At 43.2% G+C, this 24,179-nt stretch overlaps 1 protein-coding gene across 5 annotated transcripts in view; it reads right to left on the bottom strand.

Annotated features, from left to right (window-relative positions):
* Positions 1-580: 580 nt before the first annotated feature.
* FAP (fibroblast activation protein alpha) overlaps positions 581-24,179 on the bottom strand; it is a 55,978-nt gene continuing 32,379 nt past the window's right edge. For all 5 annotated transcript variants that reach the window (XM_081928861.1, XM_081928863.1, XM_081928862.1 and 2 more), the window contains 10 exons: positions 19,872-19,919; positions 16,650-16,748; positions 15,422-15,491; positions 14,469-14,663; positions 10,367-10,421; positions 5,711-5,810; positions 3,036-3,100; positions 2,125-2,197; positions 1,741-1,814; positions 581-924 (listed from right to left, as the gene is read on the bottom strand). In XM_081928861.1, the coding sequence (XP_081784987.1) occupies positions 826-924; positions 1,741-1,814; positions 2,125-2,197; positions 3,036-3,100; positions 5,711-5,810; positions 10,367-10,421; positions 14,469-14,663; positions 15,422-15,491; positions 16,650-16,748; positions 19,872-19,919 (878 nt within the window). In that variant the 3' untranslated portion in view covers positions 581-825. The remainder of the gene's footprint in view (positions 925-1,740; positions 1,815-2,124; positions 2,198-3,035; positions 3,101-5,710; positions 5,811-10,366; positions 10,422-14,468; positions 14,664-15,421; positions 15,492-16,649; positions 16,749-19,871; positions 19,920-24,179) is intronic.

A 24,179-nucleotide genomic window follows, 5' to 3' on the forward strand; every position in this document is an offset into this window, starting at 1 on the left:
ATGGCTTAAGGACTCCCAACAATTGGTGTCAAGCTGGTTTGAGAAACAGCGCACCCAACAGTAGTATTTCACAACGAAGGACAGGATGCATATGCATTTTGGATAACGTCATGTGCGCATATATTAAAAAACCCAGCACCGGGAAGGCAGTGAGTGCACAGGAAACAGAAGTGTGAACACAGTCGAGGCTACCTTTTCCTGTAGGAACAAAGCAGGCTGCCTTAAACGGAGTAAATCCATTGGTCCAATTGAGGCAGACCATATTTTACCTAGAGCTCCTAGAGACTGAGCATGCTCTATCACAGAGCTATGTCCCTTTCAGAAATACTCCCTTACCATAGGGACCGAGGGGGCATCAGCCCCTCCAATAAAATATTTGAGGGGGCTGCCCCCCAAAGTTGATGGGCATTGCCATTCAAATAGTGTGCATGCACTGCATCATGTGATCGATTATGCAAGCTTACGTGCCCCAATATTTTATTCAAGTTGGCACCCTGTCCCCTACTCCACGATGGATACATGTATCTGACCCCGAGGACTGAAAGAGGAAAAGAAGCAAAATGTGCAGCCTTCAAAACACTTGTTTTTATTTTTATTTTATTGTTCGTTTGTTTCCTAACAAATATGTGTACCTGGACGCAAACTGTAATTTTATTTGCTAATGCTCATGTGTTCACAAGAGACTGTCCATGCCAAGCCTTCTTTAATTCTTGCTTTCTTATCCCGGTTCCAGAATATGCTTAATCTGCGCAGCTCGTGTTGCTTTCTAGCAAAGCACGCGTCGTTCTCCTTGCTGTGCAGGCCCACAGAGAGGAGGGACTCTCCTTAAGCCAGGGAAAAACACTGCTTGAGGAAATGGGTCATGTGGGTGTAGAGGTGCTTAAGAGAAAGGCCTGGAATCCCATGGTCCTGGTCAGCATACCACTGAAGAGGAAGAGAAACACGTATTGTAACTCCATAATTAATTACAGTACCAAGATCTAAAGCACCAGTTCTGCGAAACTAGTTCTGCGAACAGCAACCCTCCCCTCCCTGCTGCCCCCAAATGCTACACGGCAAATCACACTTTTGAAAAGAGTTTCAAAGGCAGTCTCAACCTGTGATGAGGCACAGGGAAGGTCTGCTGTTTCAGGAACCAAAGAAGTAAACCTAGCCCTCCTCCCCAGAGGACACAATAAATATCTGTGATTTTCCTCTTCCCATTTGCTTAAACTTGCATGTAAGGAAATGGCCAGGGCTGCAGTTCCAAAGATCCATCAGGGATCCAACTGTCTCCCAGCTTTTACAGCTAACTAAGCATTAGCTATATAACCTGTTTTCAGTCACATATCTTTATTCTTGGAGCACAAAAGTAATATTGAGTAGTGCACCTCTGAGCATGTACAGAGTAAGCAGAACCATTCATATCTATCAGAGATCAGGGAAAGGTGACTTTCAGGTATTTCATGGTGCTTCAGGAGACGCAGTTCAATCTCTCTCTCTCTCTGGTTGTTTTGTTTTTTTAAAACAACATTTTAATGTGAAAAACAATTAGAAGGATTTTAGAGTTCTGCCCATTTAATGTTTTCAATACATTAAAAATAAATAAATGCTCGAGATCCTTTAACTGGAAATTCAGCTTGGAAGTTCCTGCAAAGCATGTGCTCTCCTGCTGAGCTACCGGTACATACAGTCCCTGATAAACCTAATCTTGGAATCAAAGAGTGCAACGTTATAATTAAATTGTTTGATAATATCTACCATTGCCTGGAAATCCACTTGTGCATTGACTAAGGCCTTGGTGATCTGTGCTGAGTTCTGAAAATGTACATTATCTGAAACAAGAAAATGGGGGAGGGGGGAGACACAAAATGAAAACGACTGGTTAAAAAAAAACCCCAAACACACCTGGTAAAATACCAGAAAGCACACAATTGTGCTGCATTAGACATGCCATGAGTTATTAAACTCTCCAGCAGACATAGAATCATGATCAACAATGAGTCAGCTTTGTTTGATGTGCTGGAAAGAAAAACATAAAATGTATTGCGAGTACTGACCCTAATCGTGGGCACAGAAGAAAGCTTAGCGTTTCCTAACCAAAGTGATTTCTCGGTAACTGTACTAGCTTTTCATAAACCTCACCATCTGCTGTTCCATGGATGAGAAGGTACTCCACATCGCGGAAGTTCTCTGCTTTTGCCATCACTGTCGAATTCTGCAAAGTGGAGGGTGGGGAGAGACAGAAATGAACAACTCAGTGGTTGCCAAACATAAAACCCTTTTATGATGTGGCGACCATCAGCAGTAAGAACGGCTTGGCCCCACAGATTCCCTACTAGGCTGGTGACTTCTGAGCTTTCTTCCCCATGGAAAGCTTGAACATTGCTGAGGGTCTTGGTGGCTCACTTAATGATTCTTCTACCTGATGTAGCAATTGTGATGTGCTGCTAGACATGCTGCTTTTTTCTCTTTTCTCTTTTGCCTTTTTAATTTCCCAGAGATTGCATTTTGGTGTGTTACATTTTGAAGGTAAAGAAGAAGAAAAAGGAATAGAAAAGGAATTTAAAGAAAGTGGTTGGATCTAGACACATTAAAAAAAAAAAATCAGGAAAACGTGTTGTCAACCTCATAATGGGAAATCACATTAGTGAAAGATGGAACTTTACAGTGGCACCTGGTATCACAATGTTATAACACATTTAAAATGCTTTTCCTTTACTAATGTAGCTGAGTCCAGTGAAGAGAGAGAGAGGGGGGGGGGGAATTAAGAAGCTAAGAGGCCTACTTCTAATCAGTAGGTCCAAACTCTGACCTTGAGTAGACAACAGTGCACAAAGTAACAAACCATTCTCATCAAACAATTTTCAACCCCTTTCCCTCCTTTCTCTTCTGCTACCAACTTCTCCGAATCTACACTCAAGTATCATGGAAGCAATGGATGGTAGAAGTGGCACACATACCAATAAGCCAAGGAAAGAAAGACAGGGAAGGAAGTTGAGGTTAACTGGTAAAAGGAGAAGAAGAAAGAGAGGGAAATGTTTCATTATTCTTACTCTGTAGTGCTCCAGATTGTCTTCTTTGGTTGGGAGGCCCATAAAGCGCTCCGTGTAGATGGATGCTGCAAGATATAATGACATGTTGATGACAGGATGCACACACCAAAGTCCATATGCAAGAATGTCAATGGCTAGTAGCCATTAGAGAGAGAAGATGGTCTTCCTCCATGGATGGAAGCTGTGCACCTCTGAATACCAGCTGCTGGAAACCACAGAAGGGAAGAGTGTTGTTCAGCTTGCAGGCTTCCCATAGGCCTCTGGTCAGCCACTGTGAGAACAGGTTTCTGGACTAGATGGGCAACTGGCAAGATCCAGCAGGCTCATCTGATGTTCTTCTTGAATAGCAAATGTCAGCAAGGTTTACTCCTTGCATTCAGATGTTCAAAGACATTGCTCTTAATTCCCCACAAAGAATGTTAAAACCTGACGTTTGCCCTGCTATAACTCGTGAACCACTGGACACAGGTCACCAGACATACATTAGTGGCCAAAACATGGAAAGCTTTTGGGAAATCTGTATTTCTGAGCTTTGGTGGCTCATAACATCCGTCTTTTTGGGAATAATACCATAAAGTCAAATATCACTAGAAAGACAATCCAATGCAGAATATAATGCAACAAAGTTTGTTGAATCACCTTTATAGTATCAAAGGTTATAGCAAAATAAAAGAAGGCATACACCCCAAAAAACCAAAGATAAAGGGTATTTCATAACATCTCACCATTTAGAGTACCATTAAGCACACAAATTCTCCGCACGCCTTTTGCTGTCAATCAGTCCCAGACTAGATGGCAGCTGCATTGCATTTAGGCAGCAAACCTTCTCCATTTCTTCTTCTTATGCACCTTATTCCATCACTACCAAATATGGATATGCTGTCTTCAGAATAAAAATAATTCAACATAGTTTGTTGTACTATATTCTGTATGAAAGTGCAGTGGTACCTCTGGTTGCAAACCGGATCCATTCTGGAGGCCTGTTTGCAACATGAGCAGAACGCAACCCGCGTCCGCACGGGTTGTGATTCGCTGCTTCTGCGCATGCATGTGACGTCATTTTGCATGTCTGCACATGCACGAGTGGCGAAACCCAGAAGTAACCCTTTCTGGTACTTCTGGGTCACCACGGGACGCTACCTGAAAACGCGCAACCTGAAGCAAACGTAACATGAGGTATGACTGTATCTTTCTAATGATATTAATTTTATTCTTAAAAACACTGTTATGAGCCATCAAACCTTAGAAATACAGTACAACCTTTCCTAAAAGTTTTCACAGTTTTGTTACTAGTGTATAAAATGGCCTGCAATTCATGTACAGTAGCCTTCTGAGGACTCAATAATGAGCTGTCTGTGGTTGCAAAAATGCTGGGCAAAGCACAATACATGACTCCCAGCATAGTTGCATGTTGTGCAGTCCTGGTCCACATTAAAAGCATGATTCAGCTGAAGTTTACATTCTGAAAATCCCACTGATCTCACTGGGAAAGGAATTGAGCAGATGTGCTTATCTCTCCCTTTAGCATCGCAAGAACTTAACAGTGCTTAACTTTGGCGGCACCAGGCCCTAAGGAATTTGCAGAGGGAGTGTTTTTGCTTTACTTCTGGGAATAGCTGCCTTGCAATATGGGGAAAGAATCAGCAGTAGTCGGGGCCAGTCATGGGAGGGGACTGGTGGAGCCGTAGTCATAAATGTTAGGCTGGCGGTATCTTAAGGCTATGAACATCCACCAAAACAAACTCTTATTTTTCCTTGTAAAAGGGCCACAGACAACCATGTAATTCAGTCTGTGCAAATATTTTTTTGCAAAGGGAAAGGAAATTTATTAAGCTAACTGCTTCTTAAACCTTGTCTCGTATTCAGAATTCAGGAAGGCTGTGATGAGTGATTTTAATACAATCCTCCATAAAGTGCATAAATTGCAAGTTGGTTTCTTTATGCCAAAGAAACTTTTATTTATAAATTCAGTCTTGCTACACGTGGAAATGGTTTCCTATGTGTGGATTGCTGCACATGTAAAATGCCGCTGGAGGGGGGGGGACCTTTGAATCTGGTCCCAAGAATTACACACTTGTCTGTGAGTGAAGGATGGTCTCTGCTGTACTTGGAAAGAGCCTCCTTGCCCCCAAATTCCCCTACTTTCCATCCTTTTAGAGTGCAATCCTAACCATGTCTACTCGGAAGAAGCTAGCCTTGTTGAATTTGGTGGGGCTTACTTCCCCCCAGGTAAGTGGGGTTTGGGTTGCAGTCTTAGGAAAGCATGGACCCTTGCTATCGCTCAGCAGAGAGTGAGGGTGGCACACAGTTTTTGTAACAATATTATTCCAAATGAAAGACATTCCTTAACTGCCAGCTCAGTTTCTCATATTTCTCGAATATTCACTGCTGTAATAACCAGGAACTGTGCAAACCGGCCTTGGGGATTGGTGTGTGTGTGTGTGTGTGTAACCCCAAAAGGCAACCTTAGCCAAAGAGAACCATGCTTGGTGTGTGTGTGTGTGTGTGTGTGTGTGTGTGTGTGTGTGTATTTTGAAGAATGTGTTCCTAGCTGAGGCCAGCGGTTCTTGTAAATTTCGCAAGCGGCAGAGCACCTCACAGTGACATCATTGCTAAAACAATTCATTGTCTATGCCCTGCTTTCAAGGTGTGATGTTGACAAGTTGTTTCCATACCATAATACTCCCAGCTGGAAACAGGAGCCACTGCCATCCCGCACTGAAACACTCCAGTGCCAGACCCAAGTGCCAGCGAGGCAACGTAGCCACCGTAAGACTAGGAAGAAACGGGATGGAAGTTAGTAACCTTGAAATGAAGTATTAGCTCTCTAAGAATCCAAGTGGTAAAGCACGAAAGCCAAAGGGAGTATTTGCTTTGGCAGCTGAGGAAGCAATATAAGCCAAGGATTCTCCAGCATAAGTCTGAGTAATTCTCTACCAGGCACAGGGGCAAGCAAATGGGTTGCACAGTTTCTTTCCATTTATGCAGTAGCTTTCCTTGTGAGTTTGATTCCTAGGGGTGTAGTCCTTTGTGACCAGATGTTCTGCTATGCTGCTAATCTCAAGAGCAGTGGGAGGGAAAGCAGCAGTAAGGAAAAGAGTCTGCAAGGCAGGTAGCATTAAGCAATCCTCATTTCCTCAAGTGGTGCCATTCCCACAGCAGCTCTAGAGCATTTAGTTTTCTTTGGATGGGACACCACTAGAATAATTCAATGAAGTAACTTTCTGCTGTATCTATGTACCAGGGCAACACATGATGAAGCCAGATGAGGTGGCCTCCTCAGGTGGCAGGATCTCCAGAGGCATAAGATCACAACGTCGATACAATTCCAAGCGTTCAAAGTGTTGGTGCTAACCTTTAAAGCCCTAAGTGGCCTCGACCCTGTATACCTGAAGAAGCATCTCCACCCCTATCAATCAGCCCTGACACTGAGATCCACCTCAGAAGGTCTTCTGGCAGTTCCCTCACTGCAAGAAGTGAAGCTACAGGGAACCAGGCAGAGGGACTTCTCGGCAGTGACACCCTCCTTGTGGATAAATAACTATACAACTTTTAGAAGACATTTGAAGGCAACCCTGTATCGGGAAGTTTTTAATGTTTTATGTCTTATCATGCTTTTATATGTGCTGGAAGCAGCCCAGAGTGGCTGGGGCAACCCAGCCAGATGGGTGGGCTATAAATAATAAAATTATTTTTTTTATTATTATTATATCTTTATTCAGGCGTGGCCAACCTAGGAAGCCTGGTGAGGCGACAACCTCAGGGGGCACGGTTTACTGGGGCAGTCAATCCTGATGTTAATCGTCCTTCCCTCCTTGTTCCTAATGTGTTGCTTTTCACATTTCTGGAATGGTCTCCAACCCTCTGAATAGGCTGGGTGGTGATACTGGGCCCCAGTGCTATTTCTCTAGACAAAGTGATGCTGTAACTCACCATAAGAGAACTCCCTTGTTCTCTTACAATGGTGGGTTCTGGCTGGAAAAAAGCCCTGCCAGGCCTGAAGGGTAATTTAGTACTGGGGATGTGAAATTGTCCCCGTGATCAAGATGCTCAGGAAGACCTTGAAATGCAGAATGGATTCAAGGAAGCACCCCAAAGAGGAAATGTTGTAGTAATGGGTGACTTCAACTACACTCACATAGACTGGCTAGATACCTCTTCCAGTCACTGTGAAGCGGTAAAACTGGGTGGCCATAAAATGTAGTACGGTGGTACCTTAATTCGTACTTAATTCGTTCTGGAGGTCTGTTCTTAACCTGAAACTGTTCTTAACCTGAAGCACCACTTTAGCTAATGGGGCCTCCTGCTGCTGCTGCGCCGCTGGAGCCCGATTTCTGTTCTTATCCTGAAGCAAAGTTCTTAACCTGAAGCACTATTTCTGGGTTAGCAGAGTCTGTAACCTGAAGCGTATGTAACCTAAAGCATATGTAACCCGAGGTACCACTGTATCTAAAAATAAACATTATTTGGAATAAGATTCATGGTGCACAGTGGGACCTGCTAACTTCTAAGTAAACATTCACAGGATTATCGTGCAACGTTGCAATCCTATGCACAGTCACTTGGAAGCAAGCCCTACTGAACTTACTCCTGAGTAAACATGCACAGGAATGGGATGGACAAGCGGGAGCTACAAGGGACCAGCCCACTGACAACATTCCGCATGGATCTTCATCGAGTGCCTTCTCAAAGGAAATAAATCACAGAGCTACTGACAGAAGTCTGGTGTATAGCAGCTAAATAAAGACTTGGAGCATCAGAGTGCAGTGTCTTCATGCCCTGTATTCAAGACACATCATGAAGCAGGCTCTGATCATCCCACACAGTTACATAACCCCTTGCTTCTTGATCACACCCACAATGCTGAAATGCTTAGCTGCCTCCCATCTAGGGTGGAATGGTGGCTGTCACCCACCTCTGCTGCCTCCTGGCAAAAAATCCTAATAACTGGGGACTAGTGGGTGAGGATGAGTTCACAGCTGGACCAATTGACTCAGAGAGACAGAGGGCTTAGCATCTGCAAAGAGCAAGAAGGGGACCATGGAGGCCAGTAAGAATTATTATTATTATTTTTGCAGGGCACAAGTGACTGAAGGGGGAAATCTGTAAGCATCACTTCTTCCTTCCATCCTTCAGCTAATGGGTAAAAGGTAAAAAAGGTAAAGGGCCCCTGGATGGTTAAGTGCAGTCAAAGGCGACTATGGGGTTGCAGCGCTCATCTCACTTTCAGGCTGAGGGAGCCGGCGTTTGTCCACAGACAGCATTCTGGGTCTTGCGGCCAGCATGGCTAAACCGCTTCTGACGCAATGGAACACCGCGAGCCAGAGCGCACGGAAATGCTGTTTACCTTCCTGTCACACCGGTACCTATTTATCTACTTGCACTGGTGTGCTTTCGAACTGCTAGGATGGTAGGAACTGGGAAAGAGCAACGGAAGCTTACCCCATCACGGGAATTCGAACCTCCGACCTTCTGATTGGCAAGCCCAAGAGGCTCAGTGGTTTAGACCACAGTGCCACCACCTGATGGGAATATCCCCTGAGCAGCACTTGCCTTAGGGGATGTTTCACGGTTTTTGAAGTGCCCACACATAATCAATGTGCTCTAAATAATTAAAACTTTAAAGACAATTCCTTCCCATGGGACGAGAAACTAAAATGCCAAGAAACGAGAGAGAGCAAAATGGAGGGGAGATGGGCAGAGAGAGAAGCTTTGACACACAAATGGCAATGTCAGTCATAAAAGACAAATTACAGTGGTACCTCAGGTTAAGAACTTAATTCGTTCCGGAGGTCTGTTCTTAACCTGAAGCACCATTTTAGGTAATGGGGCCTCCCGCTGCCGCCGCACCACCGGAGCACAATTTCTGTTCTCATCCTGAAGCAAAGTTCTTAACCTGAAGTACTATTTCTGGGTTCGCGGAGTCTGTAACCTGAAGCGTCTGTAACCTGAAGTGTCTGTAACCTGAAGCGTATGTAACCGAAGGTACCACTGTATTTTTTGAACTTTCCTGGGGAAAAGAAACATGTTCTTCCTATGTTATTTATGCTACTTGCCCTTGGGTGTTCTTGGGACTGGGTGAGCTTAGCAAACTCAGCATGTATACCCACCCACTATTTCCCAGATACTAAGCCCAACTTCAGAATACCTTATCCATAGCATCATTCAATCACACCCTGCTAGAAGAGGACGCCTATAGCTATGTCAGCGTTGGCCATCAGCCCAATAAATAAAATAAATCAAAGTTTGTTAATATAAGCACTCAGCATCAAAACAATAAAATAAAATAGTTTGACCTCTAATACCAGCAAGTTTACTCTGTCCTGTATTGTGCTTCTGGGCAAGCTGCTCTTATGGGAATCCAGGCCAAGGAAGAAAAACAGGATAAACAAGCAGTGACAGACCTAAGATAATTTTTGCTGGCAAAAGAGCTGAAGAGAGTGAGACCGTAACACTTCTTGAGAGATAATCAGAGACTAAGTAACGTTAACAAAATGGAAATCATTCAACACTTGAAATTAATTGTTGGCTAGCAACTGACTTCAGTCTGCAGGCTCTGTACTGGATCCTGATGGGGAACTGTTCATCCTAGGTTTAACAAACTGCCATTAAATCATAATAGGCTCATCCAGACTTGTGCTTGTTCCATCACTTTCCCCCTGGAAAACCCAATCTTCACCACTGAATCAGAGCAAGTGATAATCGGGTTCTCTGCAGATTGACGTTTGTTCCAATTCAGTGCTAAAGAGTAGGTTTTCCCAGGGAAAGTGGCAGGGGAAACAGAAAACCACTCGGACCCATTCTGTTTTGGGTTTCCCCTCCAACCCCCTGGAACAGATGTGCAGGGAGACAGGGAGAGAAAGATGAAGTTCCATTGCTCAAGCAGCAGAAGTCCTTGTGCTTAAGAGATGATATGTTTAGATGCACGAAGCACAATTAGATTCCAGTTTGCCCAGGTTTGGCCATCATGATGTCTAAAATGGAAGCAAAAAGCTTTCAGAGCTGTCAGCCACACCAGAGGAGGAAGGGAAAGCATGTGATCTCAAACCTCATCTATGCTCATTCTCATAATGCTAAACTATGGCTCAGCATTATCTCAGAATCTCACAAAGAATCAAGCCCAGAGGAAGGAGAGTGTTGACGCAGCTGAGGTGGTGATTAAATCTAGAATATATTACAGACATGCAACAGTCTAGCTGTCCCATGGAGAAGCATGAACAAAGGGGGGCCCATGCATAAGAAACCTCCATGCGCTTCACCAAGGCATTTACAAAAGGAGCTGTAAGCAGAACAAGGTTAAACAAGCTTTTTTTTAAAAAAAGTATACATACCCATCCCCATATGGCTATCCTTTTTTCGTCAATAAATCCCATGTCTATAAACTTTCTGTTCAAAAGGGGGGAAAATGTTTCGTTAGTTCAAAAAACAAAGGTGATAAAATAGCTTTTGTTTTTGAATATTTTGGGGTTCCATTAAGATTTGTTGTTGTTGTTACGCAGCAGAAGATTATGGTTATTGCTCTAATGAGTTCATACGCTCTATGATTTAAACTGGGGTTTGAAACTGGCAGTGCTGCACACAATGGGACACATTGGATAGTAACAGGACACAATAGTTTAGTGCATTATGGGGAGGCTCAGTACTCTTCCCCGTCGTCTTCTGCTGTGCTACAGGAGGAGGAGACTGAAAGCTTCTGGTTTTAATTTAAACTAACCAGAATTCCCCCGTTGCATCTTGAATTCAAACAAGCCAGGATCAAACTGGGGCTCGCTATGTTTGGATGTGATGAGGAGCCCTGGTTATCTTAGAACTGATCTATTCCTCTTGTCGCATACGCTTGCAAGAAAGTTATGCTATAAAATACTTGGTGTACTCAATTTCAAATACGGACTCAGTTTTCATGAAGAGCAAGGTACTGTGATGATGGTAATTTAACATGGAAATTATCAAAGCATATCCAAAGCATGATTCAAAATCAATCAAGCCTTATACCATTAATAATTTGAATCCGTAGTTATGACCTATAAAGCTCTAAATAGCTTGATATTTCAACATGAGTTTGTGATTATTATTGTTTTTTAAAGTCTTCATGAAAAGACTTTCTGCCATTCACTTTCCCCTCTTTCTGTCACCTCTCTTTTCACCTCCTGAATGTGTGTCTTTTCACACACATGAAATTAAGACAAAGACTTCACGTTGCCCACCGTTGTAGTAAACAGACCCCAAGTATCCACCCATCTTAGGACATGCTCGAAACCCTTTTGCTCTGGTATTTTCCATTGCAGCACAGTGGCTACCGTGAGGAGAATCCCAAGTTGAAAACCTGACCTATTATGAGTGGCTTTAGGCAACTTAGTCTCTCCCAGCAAACCTACATGGCTGATTTGCACAAGACTAAAACTTTTCCTCTGAGTAACTCAGTAATGAACAAGGGGAAAGCATTGTGCATATTTGTAGCTCTCTAGCTAAAAGAACGAGGAACATAAATGCAGGCTGAAAGGTACTTAAAGAGAGCTCAGACAGGGAAGATAGCTGGCAATTTAAAGCAAAATACAGTATTTTGCATCACAACTTCTGGAGAACCAATAAACAATATTTTGGAGAGTTTTGCCGGCTAAATTACTTGGATTATTTCCATCAGATAATCTAAGGGGTTTTTCTTCAGCTGCCAACCACAAGAATGTCTTCATTTCTAAGTTGGTTTTGACAAAGCAACAAAAACAATATACAATCCAGAGAACTAGTCAACAACTCCACAATACATTCATTCCAGATTCCGCCTCAGAGGGTAATTCTGTATTGTCAGTCTATTTTTGGCTACAATACGAGCTTATTCCACATGTGCTTTTATGTATCAACATTGCAAGATATTGTATTGTTATTTTCATCAATAGCCTTTGCTATTGCTTTTGAGTCCTAGTGATTTCGTCTGTAGTTTTTGAGCTTGAAGAGAACCAAAATGTCTGCAGATTGCATTCCTAAGACCACGGTGCAGTGTGCTATATCTAAATGGAGTTGTGGGAAGGTGCCAAAGGGGGCTGATTTGACACATTCTCTTAAAGCAGCAGCCAGTTCCATGAAAAATGTTAAATAATAATAATAGCTAAAGCCAAGCTATGAGAGGGCAAGTGGTTAAAGAAGAAGAGGAAATGACAGAACGGCAGAAACAAGTAGGTCAAGCAGCTGTTTACTATTCCCCAGTCTGCGGCTTGCTGTTTTAAATTATTATTACAAAAATAAAAACTCGAGGAAGCCAAATTTCAAAGAAAAACAAACAAGGCCATTTTCACACCAGGAACCTCATCAACCTCCCTGAGGAGGAGTCCCCACAGAGCAAGTCGGCAATTCAGACCGGGTAGAGAGACTCAGCAAATTTCTCTCGCCACAGCGTTCTCTGTCGGAGTTCTTGGCCTTTGCAGTTACCTGTTTGCTTGCAGATTTGGAGCTGAAAAGCTGCAACCATTCTAGTGCAAAGCACACTGAATGCACACTGGGCCCCAACGACCGAAGTCAATTGAATGCATGTTTTCAGATTTTTTCCTTTTATTTTTATTTTGCAGCAAGTTGAGCCATTTCCACACACACACACACACACAAACATTTTACAGCAGACTGCCAACAAATGTGGGCAGCCTCAAATTTTTCTTTTTTGGGGGGAAAATGTTTCCAGTCTCTCTTATATTTTTTATGTTGCACACCATTACGATATCTGCTAATGTTTAGTTTTCTATAAATTTCCCGAATTAAATGAATGAATGAAAGAACAGAAGAGCAGCTTGGTTTTACCTTAACCTAGTTGGATGGGCACCCGCCACATCCTCTGTTGTCTCTGAACACTTTAGAGCAATTAAAGCCAATTCATAAGTTTTATGGTTACTATAAAACAAGGCGTTCTTGCGTTGTGCAATAGAAAGTGATGGCTGTGGGGCTCAAAATAGTGTAACGTCTCATCTGTGTCAATCTTTGTTGCTGGTTGTTCTTTTAAAGTGACGTTAAAGCAACATGATTCTTGATACGAAGAGGAAATGGAAGAGTCAATAAGCAGAAAGAGGACAGGAGAGATAAAACCTGTTTAGATAGGCAAGTTATCAGCTATATAGATCACAGGTGTTGGAGACCAGAGTTCATGGGTTCTATTTCCGACTCTGCCATTCAGAAGCAACCCTACATCATTTCCAAAGCCCTTTTACCAATGGATTGTAAAAAATAAAATTAGAAATTCAAAGAGGTTCACCAATAAAATAAGACATAACATTAAATGGTTAATAAAAGACAGTTTAAAACATTCAAAAACTGATAAACAATTGAGATCAACAATAAGCTAAAACAAATGCAATTACTACACGTCTAGGTGGGCAATGAAAAGAGCAGAATAAAGGTGCCTATCTGATATCAACAGGCAGGGAGTTCCAAGGTGTAAAAGACTGATTTGTTTCAACTGCAGAATTAGTAATACGTGGCACCCTATGGCAGGGCCACGCAGACTGAAGTGGTCAAATGGACGCATATGGCGTAAAGGAATATTGTCCCAAACCATTAAGGGCTTTATATACCAATGGTAAAACCTTGAACTTGGCCCAGTAACAAATCGGCAAACAGTGAAAATCTCTGAGTTGAGCTGTTATATGCTAATAGGGTCTCACTCCTGTCAGCATCAGTGCTGCAGCATTCTGCCCTAACTGCTGTTTCCGGGTCAAGTGCGACAGAAGCCCCACATACAGTGCATTGCAGGAAATCATTATTGAAGTCACCAATGCCTGAACTACTTTGATCAAGCTCTCCCAATCCAGGAATGACCACTGCTGTTGTAACAGTCACAGCTGCTTCTAGGCCCCACTTCAGTGGGAAACCTGGGTCCAGAAGCAACCTCTTTCATTAAGTAATGCTCATTTTGCCAAAATGGGATTATTTGCTCAGAGATAACGGATGATGAGTGTGGGAACAAGCAAAAACATTGCTGCATCCCCAAACAAGTGACCAAGTATCTCATGCATGAAAAGCACACCCAGATGTTTGTTAGTATATCTAAATTTGAGGTGTTCTTTGTAACGTTCCCAAAAGAAAATGAAATTTGAACTAGCATGATAATTAAGAAAATTCAGACAATTTCATGGAGAATAGAGTTACTTATTTCTGGAGAATCTACTACTTTCAGCTCCTATGCGCTACCTCCACTGTTGTACACCAGTGAACATCAGTTGCTAGGAAGCACAGGTGGGGAGAATGTTGTTGCTCCCAGATTCTGTTTGCGGGCTTCCCATGGGTATCTAGTTGGCCATTGCGAGAATAGGATGCTGGACTGTAAGCAGCTAATATTTAAGATGCCACATTTGTCTAGCAACGAGAGCTATACTGGCACTATACAAAAGCCACACAGTCCTTTCTCCTAGAGGCTTGCAATGTAGGTTTGCAGAACTGCACTCTTTCCCTTACCTTACAGCTGAGATCTGGTCGTCAACTTCATAAACCCCAAGTTTCCGATAGACCGCGTATAACATTTCATCGCCTTGGAAGGCCGTCCCCCTTCCATCCACGAAAGCCACCACAATCTCTTCTTTGCTCGCAAGGTAGGTCGTCCAGCTAACCCCAAACGTGTGTTTCACGCTTTGACTGCAAGGTCCTCCGTACCTGCAGCGAAAATTCACAGAATCTCAAATTCAGCGCTATGGGCTACAAAACACTCCCTTTTTATTAAAGAAAAAGGAAATGGTGGCAAAAAATATAAATCTTTAACAAATACAGAGCCTAGGCAAAACGGTATTGCTCAGGTTCATAGCTGAGAGGGCTTGGGCACGTTGCTTTCCTTTTTGTTTCCATGTTGTGGTACATAATATATTGTTACTAGGTAAGGTGTTTTGTCAGGTTGCATTGCCTAACACAGGGCCGGGGGACCCAGGATACTCCAGATTACTCCAGCTCCCATCAGCCCCAGTCAGCTTGGGCAATGGTCACATTCCCTTGTGGGAACCTGCTGGGGGATGTATGGCAGAGGGTGGGGGCAGGGGAGGAAAGTGAGTGTACAGGAGGCTATAGTCAAGGGGTGGAAAACAACTGAGGTTCCCACCCTCCCATTCTCTATCCAGGCAGACAAATGACATTATCACACTTCAGGAACACCTTCCAACTAGGCAAAAGCACTTGAGGTAGATTCAGAGCAAGGCTGGTAAGGGGCTTAGCCTTGGGCAGAGATGTAGCTTGGGAAGAAGAGTCCTAAGGACCAGATAAAAGTGGCCCTCAGACCTGAGGTTCACCAGGTCTTATAACTTAAAGCTATGGTCACTAGCCATGAGCGTATTTGACAATAATTGTTAAGGGATACCCAAATAAAGCAAAGTTATGTTAAAGAAAGGAAGCAAGCAAGGATAAATAAACACAATTTTACATACACCTGTATGAGAAGGGGATACTTCTTGGATTTATCAAACCGTGGAGGGAGCACCATTTTGTACCACAAGGCTGAAGAGAGAGGGAGAGGGAGAGAGGGGATTACAAATAGCGAATGCTGAAGATCTATCGCGCATCTCGTGATAGCGAATTCTGCAAATGAATTGTGCATTTTGTGAAGAAGTAGTTTGGGGTGGGGGTGGGGTCTCTCCTGAATCACTGATACAATAAGTTTCATAGAGTTACCTTTCCCTCAAGTTCTAGTACTATGAGGGAGAAAAGATGTCTGTGTGTCCACTTTCTCCACAATAGGCATCATTCTGCACACCTCTACCCTGCCTCCTTCCTGCCAGTTGCTGTTTTTCTAAATTAAAAAGGCCTTTCTTCACAAGGGAGCTGCTCTAGCCTCTTGATAGTTTTGGTTGCCATTTCCTACAATATTCTTGGTGTGAGGCAATCAGGACTGTGCACAGCATTCCAGTCACCTTAGGTGTCCTGCACTGCTCAAGGTGACAAACTGCCATGTTTCTGAGCAGTTATGGGGCTTCTTCAGATGACCTGCTTATGAGTCATTCAACCTGTTTTGCCTGCACAGCTTTATGTGGGGGTTGGACTATGGGCTTCTCCATACTTCCTCTTTCCCTTAGAGAAAAGCACTCTTTAGGGCCTAGTCGGAACAAACAGCAATTTGGGCTTTCCCTGGATTGCCATTTGTTCCAATCTATCCCTAAAGAGCTGGTTTTCTCTTAGGAAGGAGCAGGCCAAGGGAGAAAATGGTCGAACCCATGCTTTCTAGTCAGGGCACAAGCAGATGTGTGTACGAGCCCTATGTCTACTTATTACTAAACATTCGTTCTGATTTCTTTGCAGGGAAAGTATATGACAAAGAGCATTCATCCTGCTTTGCTTGTGCTGTGGTTATGCATCTTCCTGCATCCCACATTTTCCAGTGCAATTTCCCATCACTTTCCCAATTGCAAGAAGTCTCTTTAAAAAAGAAAAAAAGGGGGGTTTGTTGAGTCAGGGTGACAGAATGCTTTAATCCACTTCAATTGCACCAACTTGCATTTCTGGTAGATGATTGAATCCTTGAATCCTTGGCAGTCTGGAAAGGACCACAGTTACCAAACATGAAGCCTTTAAATAGCTACCATAGCCACTACTCTTCTCTTGTCACTCATTATGTAAAATCAAAAGGGGAGGATACATATTGTAGTCGATTGTACTTACTTATACCATCCACTTCAAGTTTGCCAAAATCTGTGGTAGGCATGCTGATCTTTTGCAGAGAAGATTCCAAATCCCTGTTGTCTTCCAAAATTCGAATTTCTACATAGATGAAAATTTAGATTCACAATACAATTGCCATTGGTTAGTGTTCTTGTTATCATCATTACTGATTTCTGAATCTCCTTCCAAGTTTGTCCTATGACCTTTCACAGACATATCCTCAAAAAAGAAAGCTAAAATAATTTTAGAAGCAGTACAAGAACAACCGAGTATGGTTGCAATCTAATTATTACGTGTCAGGACACAAATAGAGAATACATATCAAATCTGCTAGGGTCATGTGTATAAGTGAATATCCTGTATGCAAATAGCAAGCAGCTGTGTGGTTTTCACAGTAACAGACTGTTCTCTTCTATGGAGGAGAAAATAGGAAAATATTTGCTGGGACTAAACCTCCTTGGATCTATGATAACATCTATTGCTGAGTTGGGATTTATTGCTGGGTTGTAGTGCTTGACAGAGTGTTTTTAAACCCTCTCTGGCAGGCATAGGCAAACTTGGCCCTCCAGATGTTTTGGGACTACAACTCCCATCATCCCTAGCTAACAGGACCAGTGGTCAGGGATGATGGGAATTGTAGTCTCAAAAACATCTGGAGGGCTGAGTTTCCCTATGCTTGCTCTCTGGGGTTTGTGCAGGAAACAGATGTATTATGTAGAATAGCTGGGAGATGGGCGTGGTAGTCTTTGAAAGAAAACGTTCAAAAATCTATTAAGTAATGAAGTAATAGGATTAAGTACCTGAAGTGTTTAATGTGTTCCATCAATTGATTAGTTAAAGGAGCTCACCCCCCCCCAAGGATCTGTATATAATTTTAGATTGCCCTATGCTACAGATGTATGACCTAAGATAACACCAGACAGTGCTAGAACATACATAGCAAAACAGTTACAGCTAGATTACATTGACAGCAAAACTCTCCCCCTTACCCAGCACTTAGGGAAACCACTTCCTGGTCATGAAATACCAGAAGATTTCCAGCGTAATCATGAACAGGAAATACCAGAAAACTTAACAACTGACTTAGTTTTGCAGGCAGGGCAATGCTTAGACTGCTATAAGTTTAAAGGAAGTGCAACTTGTACACCATGTTGGCGACAAATATTCACACAGTTGTTCAAAAATAATTTTACACCATTTATCAAATATGTGAGAAAGAGACAATTACTTACAAAGTGCCATGAAAACTTACAAACCACCTAAAATAAAGTGAACTTGCAACATCAGATTTTACTAGGTTCTTACAAATTCTTGACTCGGGTTTTTTGTTTTTTCTTGGTTTTTTTAAACAAATTCAAGAAGATTCAAGAAAAGGGTAAGTTCAATGTTGTTCCTGGTAGCTGTGAGAAGAAGACAGGGTGTCAGCGTTCTATACCCATTTTGCCCTAGCAATCCATGCAGCTGGGAGGCTGCTGTTTCGCCCCCGATGGGGCTGAGCACACTCCCTGAGCACAGTTTTCTGGCCTTCTTCAGTTGTCTCGTGTCAGAAAACTATGCTCAGGGAGTGTGCTATCCGCCAACAAATCACCCTGCCTTCTTTATTACTTTGTACGCTGCCTCATCAGCACCTCACAGCTACTGGGAACAACGCTGAACTTACCCTTTTCTTGAATCTTCTTGAACTTATTTAAAAAACAAGAAAAAACGAAAAACTGAATCAAGAATTTGTAAGAACCTAGTAAAATCTGATATTGCAAGTTCACTTTATTTTAGGTCGTTTGTAAGTTTCCATGGCACTTTGTAAGTAATTGTCTTTCTCACATATTTAATAAATGGCGTAAAATTATTTTTGAACAACTGTGTGAATATTTGTCGCCAATGTGCTGCACAGGTTGCTCTATCTTTATTAACGGCACAGATTACATTTTTCTAGTATAAGTTTAAGGTAAATTTAAAGGGACCCCTGACCATTAGGGCCAGTTGTGGCTGACTCTGGGGTTGTGGCGCTCATCTCACTGTATTGGCCAAGGGAGCTGGCGTACAACTTCCAGGTCATGTGGCCAGCATGACTAAGCTGCTTCTGGTAACTGACTCTGCCGTTTACCTTCCCGCTGGAGCGGTACCTATTTATCTACTTGCACTTTGACATTCTTTTGAATTGCTAGGTTGGCAGGAGCTGGGACCGAGCAACGGGAGCTCACCCCGTTGCGGGGATTCGAACCGCCAACCTTCTGATCGGCAAACCCTAGGCTCTGTGGTTTAACCCACAGCACCACCCGCGTCCCCTAAGTTTAAAGTTTAAAGGCAGCCAAATAAGTTTAAAGGCAGGCAAATAGGCCACCCGCCTGTCTTCTAACAGGGGTTAATGTACAGCCTGATCCTCAAAGAGGGAGAAAGACAAAATGCACAAGACGAATGATCATAATAAAGTGGATGGCCGGTAGAAAATATCTGGAAAATCCATGACTGGCTGCTTATATATCTGGCTGTGTATGAAACCCTGGCCTTTCTCCACCATGGACCATCAGTTCTGGGTAGAGCAAATATGCAGGGAGATGGTATCATGGGGTGAGGTTCCACCCCACCCTGCACATGTCTGTTTCAATATCTGAACTGAACTGATGCATGCTACTGAAATGAATAGGCGAAAGTCTGCACATGCGATGCCATCCCCCATCAACGCACATGCTCATTCTGCCCAGAAGAAATGTTTCTACACATGTTGATTGCATGTTATAATGTTAATTACTGTAACACTTGAAGCAGAATAAACAGTGAAGGGAAAAGAAGGCAGGTGGGTAGAACATTTGTTTAATGAATGCTTTTTTTTATTCTTAACAAAAGCCAGGTATATAAAACAGGCAGAGCCCATGTACTGTATCTAATCAGATTTTCTGCCTGTGAATGTACTAAAAATGCTTTGAGATCAAACTCGAAATGTCTTCATCTTTAGGTTTATAGTCTGTTCCTATATTTGACTGTAATAGGGACTTAGTCATGGGTAAGAGTGCATAGGATTTCAGTAAGTTTAAAAGCACATTTAGGCTGCCCCTAAAGAATCCTGGGAACTGTTGCTTGTTAAAGGGTGCTGGGACTTGTTGCTCTGTGATGCGTAAACTACAGTTCCCATGATTCTTTGCTTTAAATGTGCTTTAATTGTACACCGTGGATCTGAATTTAAACCAATCAACAGGGCACACAAACATGCATAGTGGAATATACCTCTGTCATATCTGCTCTCGTAAATAGTAGAAATGGGAATGCCTGGACCTGTGGTGGTGATTGGAAGAAAAAGAGAATTGACATTGAAAGAAACAAGAACTGCAAAAAAAACCCCACCCCACCCCAGAATTATTACTTCTGAAAATAGCACGAATTTTGTTGGCTAGATACTTGCATGTAACATGTTCCTCTTTTATTCATCACAGACAGTATTAATATGTAAGATGCTAAGGAGCTTTGGGTGTTAGGGTGGCAGTATTTATAAGTACACCAGCAGAATGCACTTATATTTACACGCACACACAGCAACGTTAATCAATTCTTCCTTCCTGCCACATCCAGCTATATTGCACGCATTCTGAAGGGTCCTGCAATCTTCAGGAACCCTTTCGAAATCTGTTCTGAAAGGTCCCTCACCACCACCACCCTATATAACTCACTCTCTCTCTCTCTCTCTCTCTCTCTGTGTGTGTGTGTGTGTGTGTGTGTGTGTGTAGGGAGCAAGTGTGTGTGTGTAGGGAGCAATAGTGGTGCAATTGACTTCCGACAAGCACACAGAGCGCGAACAAGACTGAGGGGGGGGGGGCTCGTTTAATTTCACTGCACACAGGTGGTGTAGTGACAATAAAGGTTTATTTATTTTATTTATTAGTTCCCAGGAGTGAAATGGTTCCTAGCATTCTTTCTTAGCACTTTGCAAACTACGATTTCTAGGCTTCTCCAAGGATGGAAGAAAGGACAAACAGTAAAAGAAGATGTAGTAGTTAAGATGCTGGTATAAGGGTATCAGTACGGCTCTTCTCTAATGAGGCTCCAGAGCCAAAATGTGAACCAAAACTCTATCTATCTATCATCTATCTATCTATCTATCTATCTATCTATCTATCTATCTATCTCAGTGTTTCCCAACCGGTGTTCCGCGGCACACTAGTGTGCCGCGAGACGTTGCCTGGTGTGCCGCGGGAAAAATTAAAAAATTCGAAAGATATCCGGAGAGGCGGCCTTCAGGCGAGTTTTAATTTTAATTTTCCTTCTCCCACTTAATGCCCCACGCTCGCCCGAGCAGCTTGCAGTCCTCGGTAACCATGGCGACCCGAGGGAGGGGAGGGAACAGGGAAGTCGAGGGCAGCGGCGAGCCGCGATGACGTCAGTGGGCCGCGCCGCCTCGCCCTGGCACGGTGTGAGAGCCCCGGCTAGTGGCGCGAGCTTCGGAATAAGTGGGATCCGCGTGCGCGAGACCGAGATCGCGGGTAAGGAGCTCAGCCCTGGGCAGGAGGAAGCGGGGCCACGCGTGCGGGCCACATCCCCACAAAGAGTGAGCCTCCCCCGGCCCACCACTCCGGGCAGGTCCACTCGCATGAGGGGGCGGCGATGGCGACGGCCGGCAGCTTGCCTGCAATGCCATCCCTCGAGCAGGCGAGGAGCCCGGAGGCTACCAGATGCGAGTCCTCTTTCCCACCCTGCTCGGGAGTCCAGAGCACTTGGTCGCATTCAGGATCTAGAGTGGGGAAGCGGGGCTTGTGTCTGGGCTGGACACATTGGGCTGCCTGTGCCGCTCGACCTGCGGGGAGAAATCAGGGTGGGAGTCACGACCGTGAGGCAGGGCTGCCAAGTGTGGCAGAAGAGGACACGGCCGTCGCACCTGTCCTTAGGTAGGAGCTTCTTCCGTGTCGACCTGCTGCCCTAAAGTCTTGGCTTTTTTCTTGGCTTTTTGGCGGTTGGCACAGAAGGAAGGCAAGGGGGAGGGGAAAAAATTGAAACTTACACTTTCGTGCGTCCCTCCCGGCGTGACGCTGCGCGCTGACGTCATGGGGCTGTAATGGTGGTGTGCCTCGAGATTTTTTTCATGAAACAAGTGTGCCTTTGCCCAAAAAAGGTTGGGAAACACTGATCTATCTATCATCTATCTATCTATCTATCATCTATCTATCTATCATCTATCTATCTATCTATCATCTATCTATCTATCTATCTATCATCTATCTATCTATCTATCATCTATCTATCTATCTATCTATCTATCTATCTATCTATCTATCTATCTATCTATCATCTATCTATCTATTATCTATCTATCATCTATCTATCTATACCTATCTATCATCTATCTATCTATCTATCTATCTATCATCTATCTATCTATCTATCTATCTATCTATATCTATCTAATTATCATCTATCTATCTATCATCTATCTATCTATCTATCTGTCATCTATCATCTATCTATCTATCTATCTATCTATCTATCTATCTATCTATCTATCTATCTATCTATCTCTCTCTCTCTCTCTCTCTATCTATCATCTATCTATCTATCTAATCTATCTAATTATCATCTATCTATCTTCTATCTATCTATCATCTATCATCTATCTATCTATCTATATCTATCTATCTTCTATCTATCTATCATCTATCATCTATCTATCTATCTATATCTATCTATCTATCTATCATCTATCTATCTATCTATCTATCTATCTATCTATCTATCTATCTATCATCTATCTATCTATCTATCTATCTATCTATCTATCTATCTCCCTGGGGTCTTTGGACTTCCCTGCAGCTGCTCTTTATATAAGTGAGCTGGGGGGGATTTAACCCCATGTGGTCCTGACAAAAATCACACACACACACACACACACGGGTTCCGTTTACATTAGGACCACAACCTCCAATGACATCCCTCCTGATGATTGCAGCTTTGGGAAGGGAAGATTTTTTGACAGGACTATGTGGGGAGGGGAAGAGTTACATTCTCCTTCCTCATCTCCCTGTGGCTCCAATGCCAAATTCACAGTGCTGACATCATACAACTCTACTGGGCCCTGAGATGACTATTTCCTCACTTGCTTTCTCACTCAAAGGCGTCCTGCAAACATATTTGTTGACAATCCTTCTCCCCCTCTTATTTCGTTGCACCTTTAGATCATAGGCACCTCCAAACCAGGAGCCTGCCTCTGACTTTAACCCTGTAAATGCCATGATTGCTATTGGTATTAAACGATAGCGCAGCGCATAGCAAGAGTGGCTGAATAACTATGTTCGGTGTCACGTTGGCATAAACGGCACCTGTGCCAGAAGCGCTGCTGGGGAAACAAAGAAATGTTAACCTTTACATATTTCAGAGGATCTCTTTGCTCTCGCAGATGAAGTGATGCCCAGCTAATAGTTACATAAGCTGTGCCCCAAATTACCCATGCACAAAAGGATCCGGAGAAGTTGTCGGAACTCATTTCTCAAGGTGAGCACATTTCCTGTGCGATAACATCCTTGGCAAGGATGATTGAAAGGCGTTATCATTTTGTTATGTTTGGTTCTTTGCTTAGCGGGGGGGGGGGGGACACTCTATTATTTGCACGCCTGAGCATCCGGTCCAGATCATAAAACACTGATCGGAGTAGCTATTTTCTCCTTAGCATGATCCCATGGCTACCGTCATGGCGATATTTCTGCCTTGTGAGCAGTTTCATGTGTTCCGTACTCATCCACCAACCTGTACACATCCAGATCTACTACTTAACGCTTGATCTCTACGCTTCATTAAACACCAAATGAGTCATTTTGGTTAGACTTTGTGATGCTTTTAGATACGGTTCCACGAGAGCAAACCTGGTTGAGCTTATTTCAGAAATTAACACAGAAACCCTCTGGGTGGATCTTTTCCCCCTTCACCGACTCCATCAAATAAAGCGTCACATGGCTCATAACAACTTAAAACTTGACATGCCAAGAGCTACTCATTAAAATAATGGAAGGCTGCAGCCTTCTTTCGTGTTGGCAATTTGTTTCTGCCTTCTCTGGTTAGGAGGACTGAGAGTGAATTAAAGTGCCTTGGAGGTCAAACCTCCAAGCTTTTGCAGTTTAAACAACCATGTAATGAATTAGATTGTTCTAGCCCTTATATGCATGATCTTAAATTTTCCTACTTGTAATTTAGGCTGTTAACAGAACCATTTATGAAAACAATTATATACTGCTGTCATTATAAGCTGCCCCACTCCTTCCCAATGCAACGTGTGGAGACAAGATTCCACACAAGCAGCATACTGAAACTCTGAAAGGTGAGAGCCGGCTAGGTTCTCACAAAGAAGGAGAAGACAACGACATGTTGCCTCATATCTCAGGGTCTGTAGAATTTCAGGGGAAGTGGGGCGTTCAACTAGTTCTCAGACTTATATCCATTGCTGCACCAGCAGAGGTTCACTGGTGCAGCAATGGGACTTCTCTCTGTCCTCCCTGCATCCCCCAGAATCTGTTCTGGAAGGTTCCCCAACACTTTGGAGCCAATCTGGAGGTCATG

This window comes from Podarcis melisellensis (genome assembly GCF_964234715.1).
Source record: "Podarcis melisellensis genome assembly, chromosome: 1".
Classification (NCBI taxonomy): Eukaryota; Metazoa; Chordata; class Lepidosauria; order Squamata; family Lacertidae; genus Podarcis; species Podarcis melisellensis.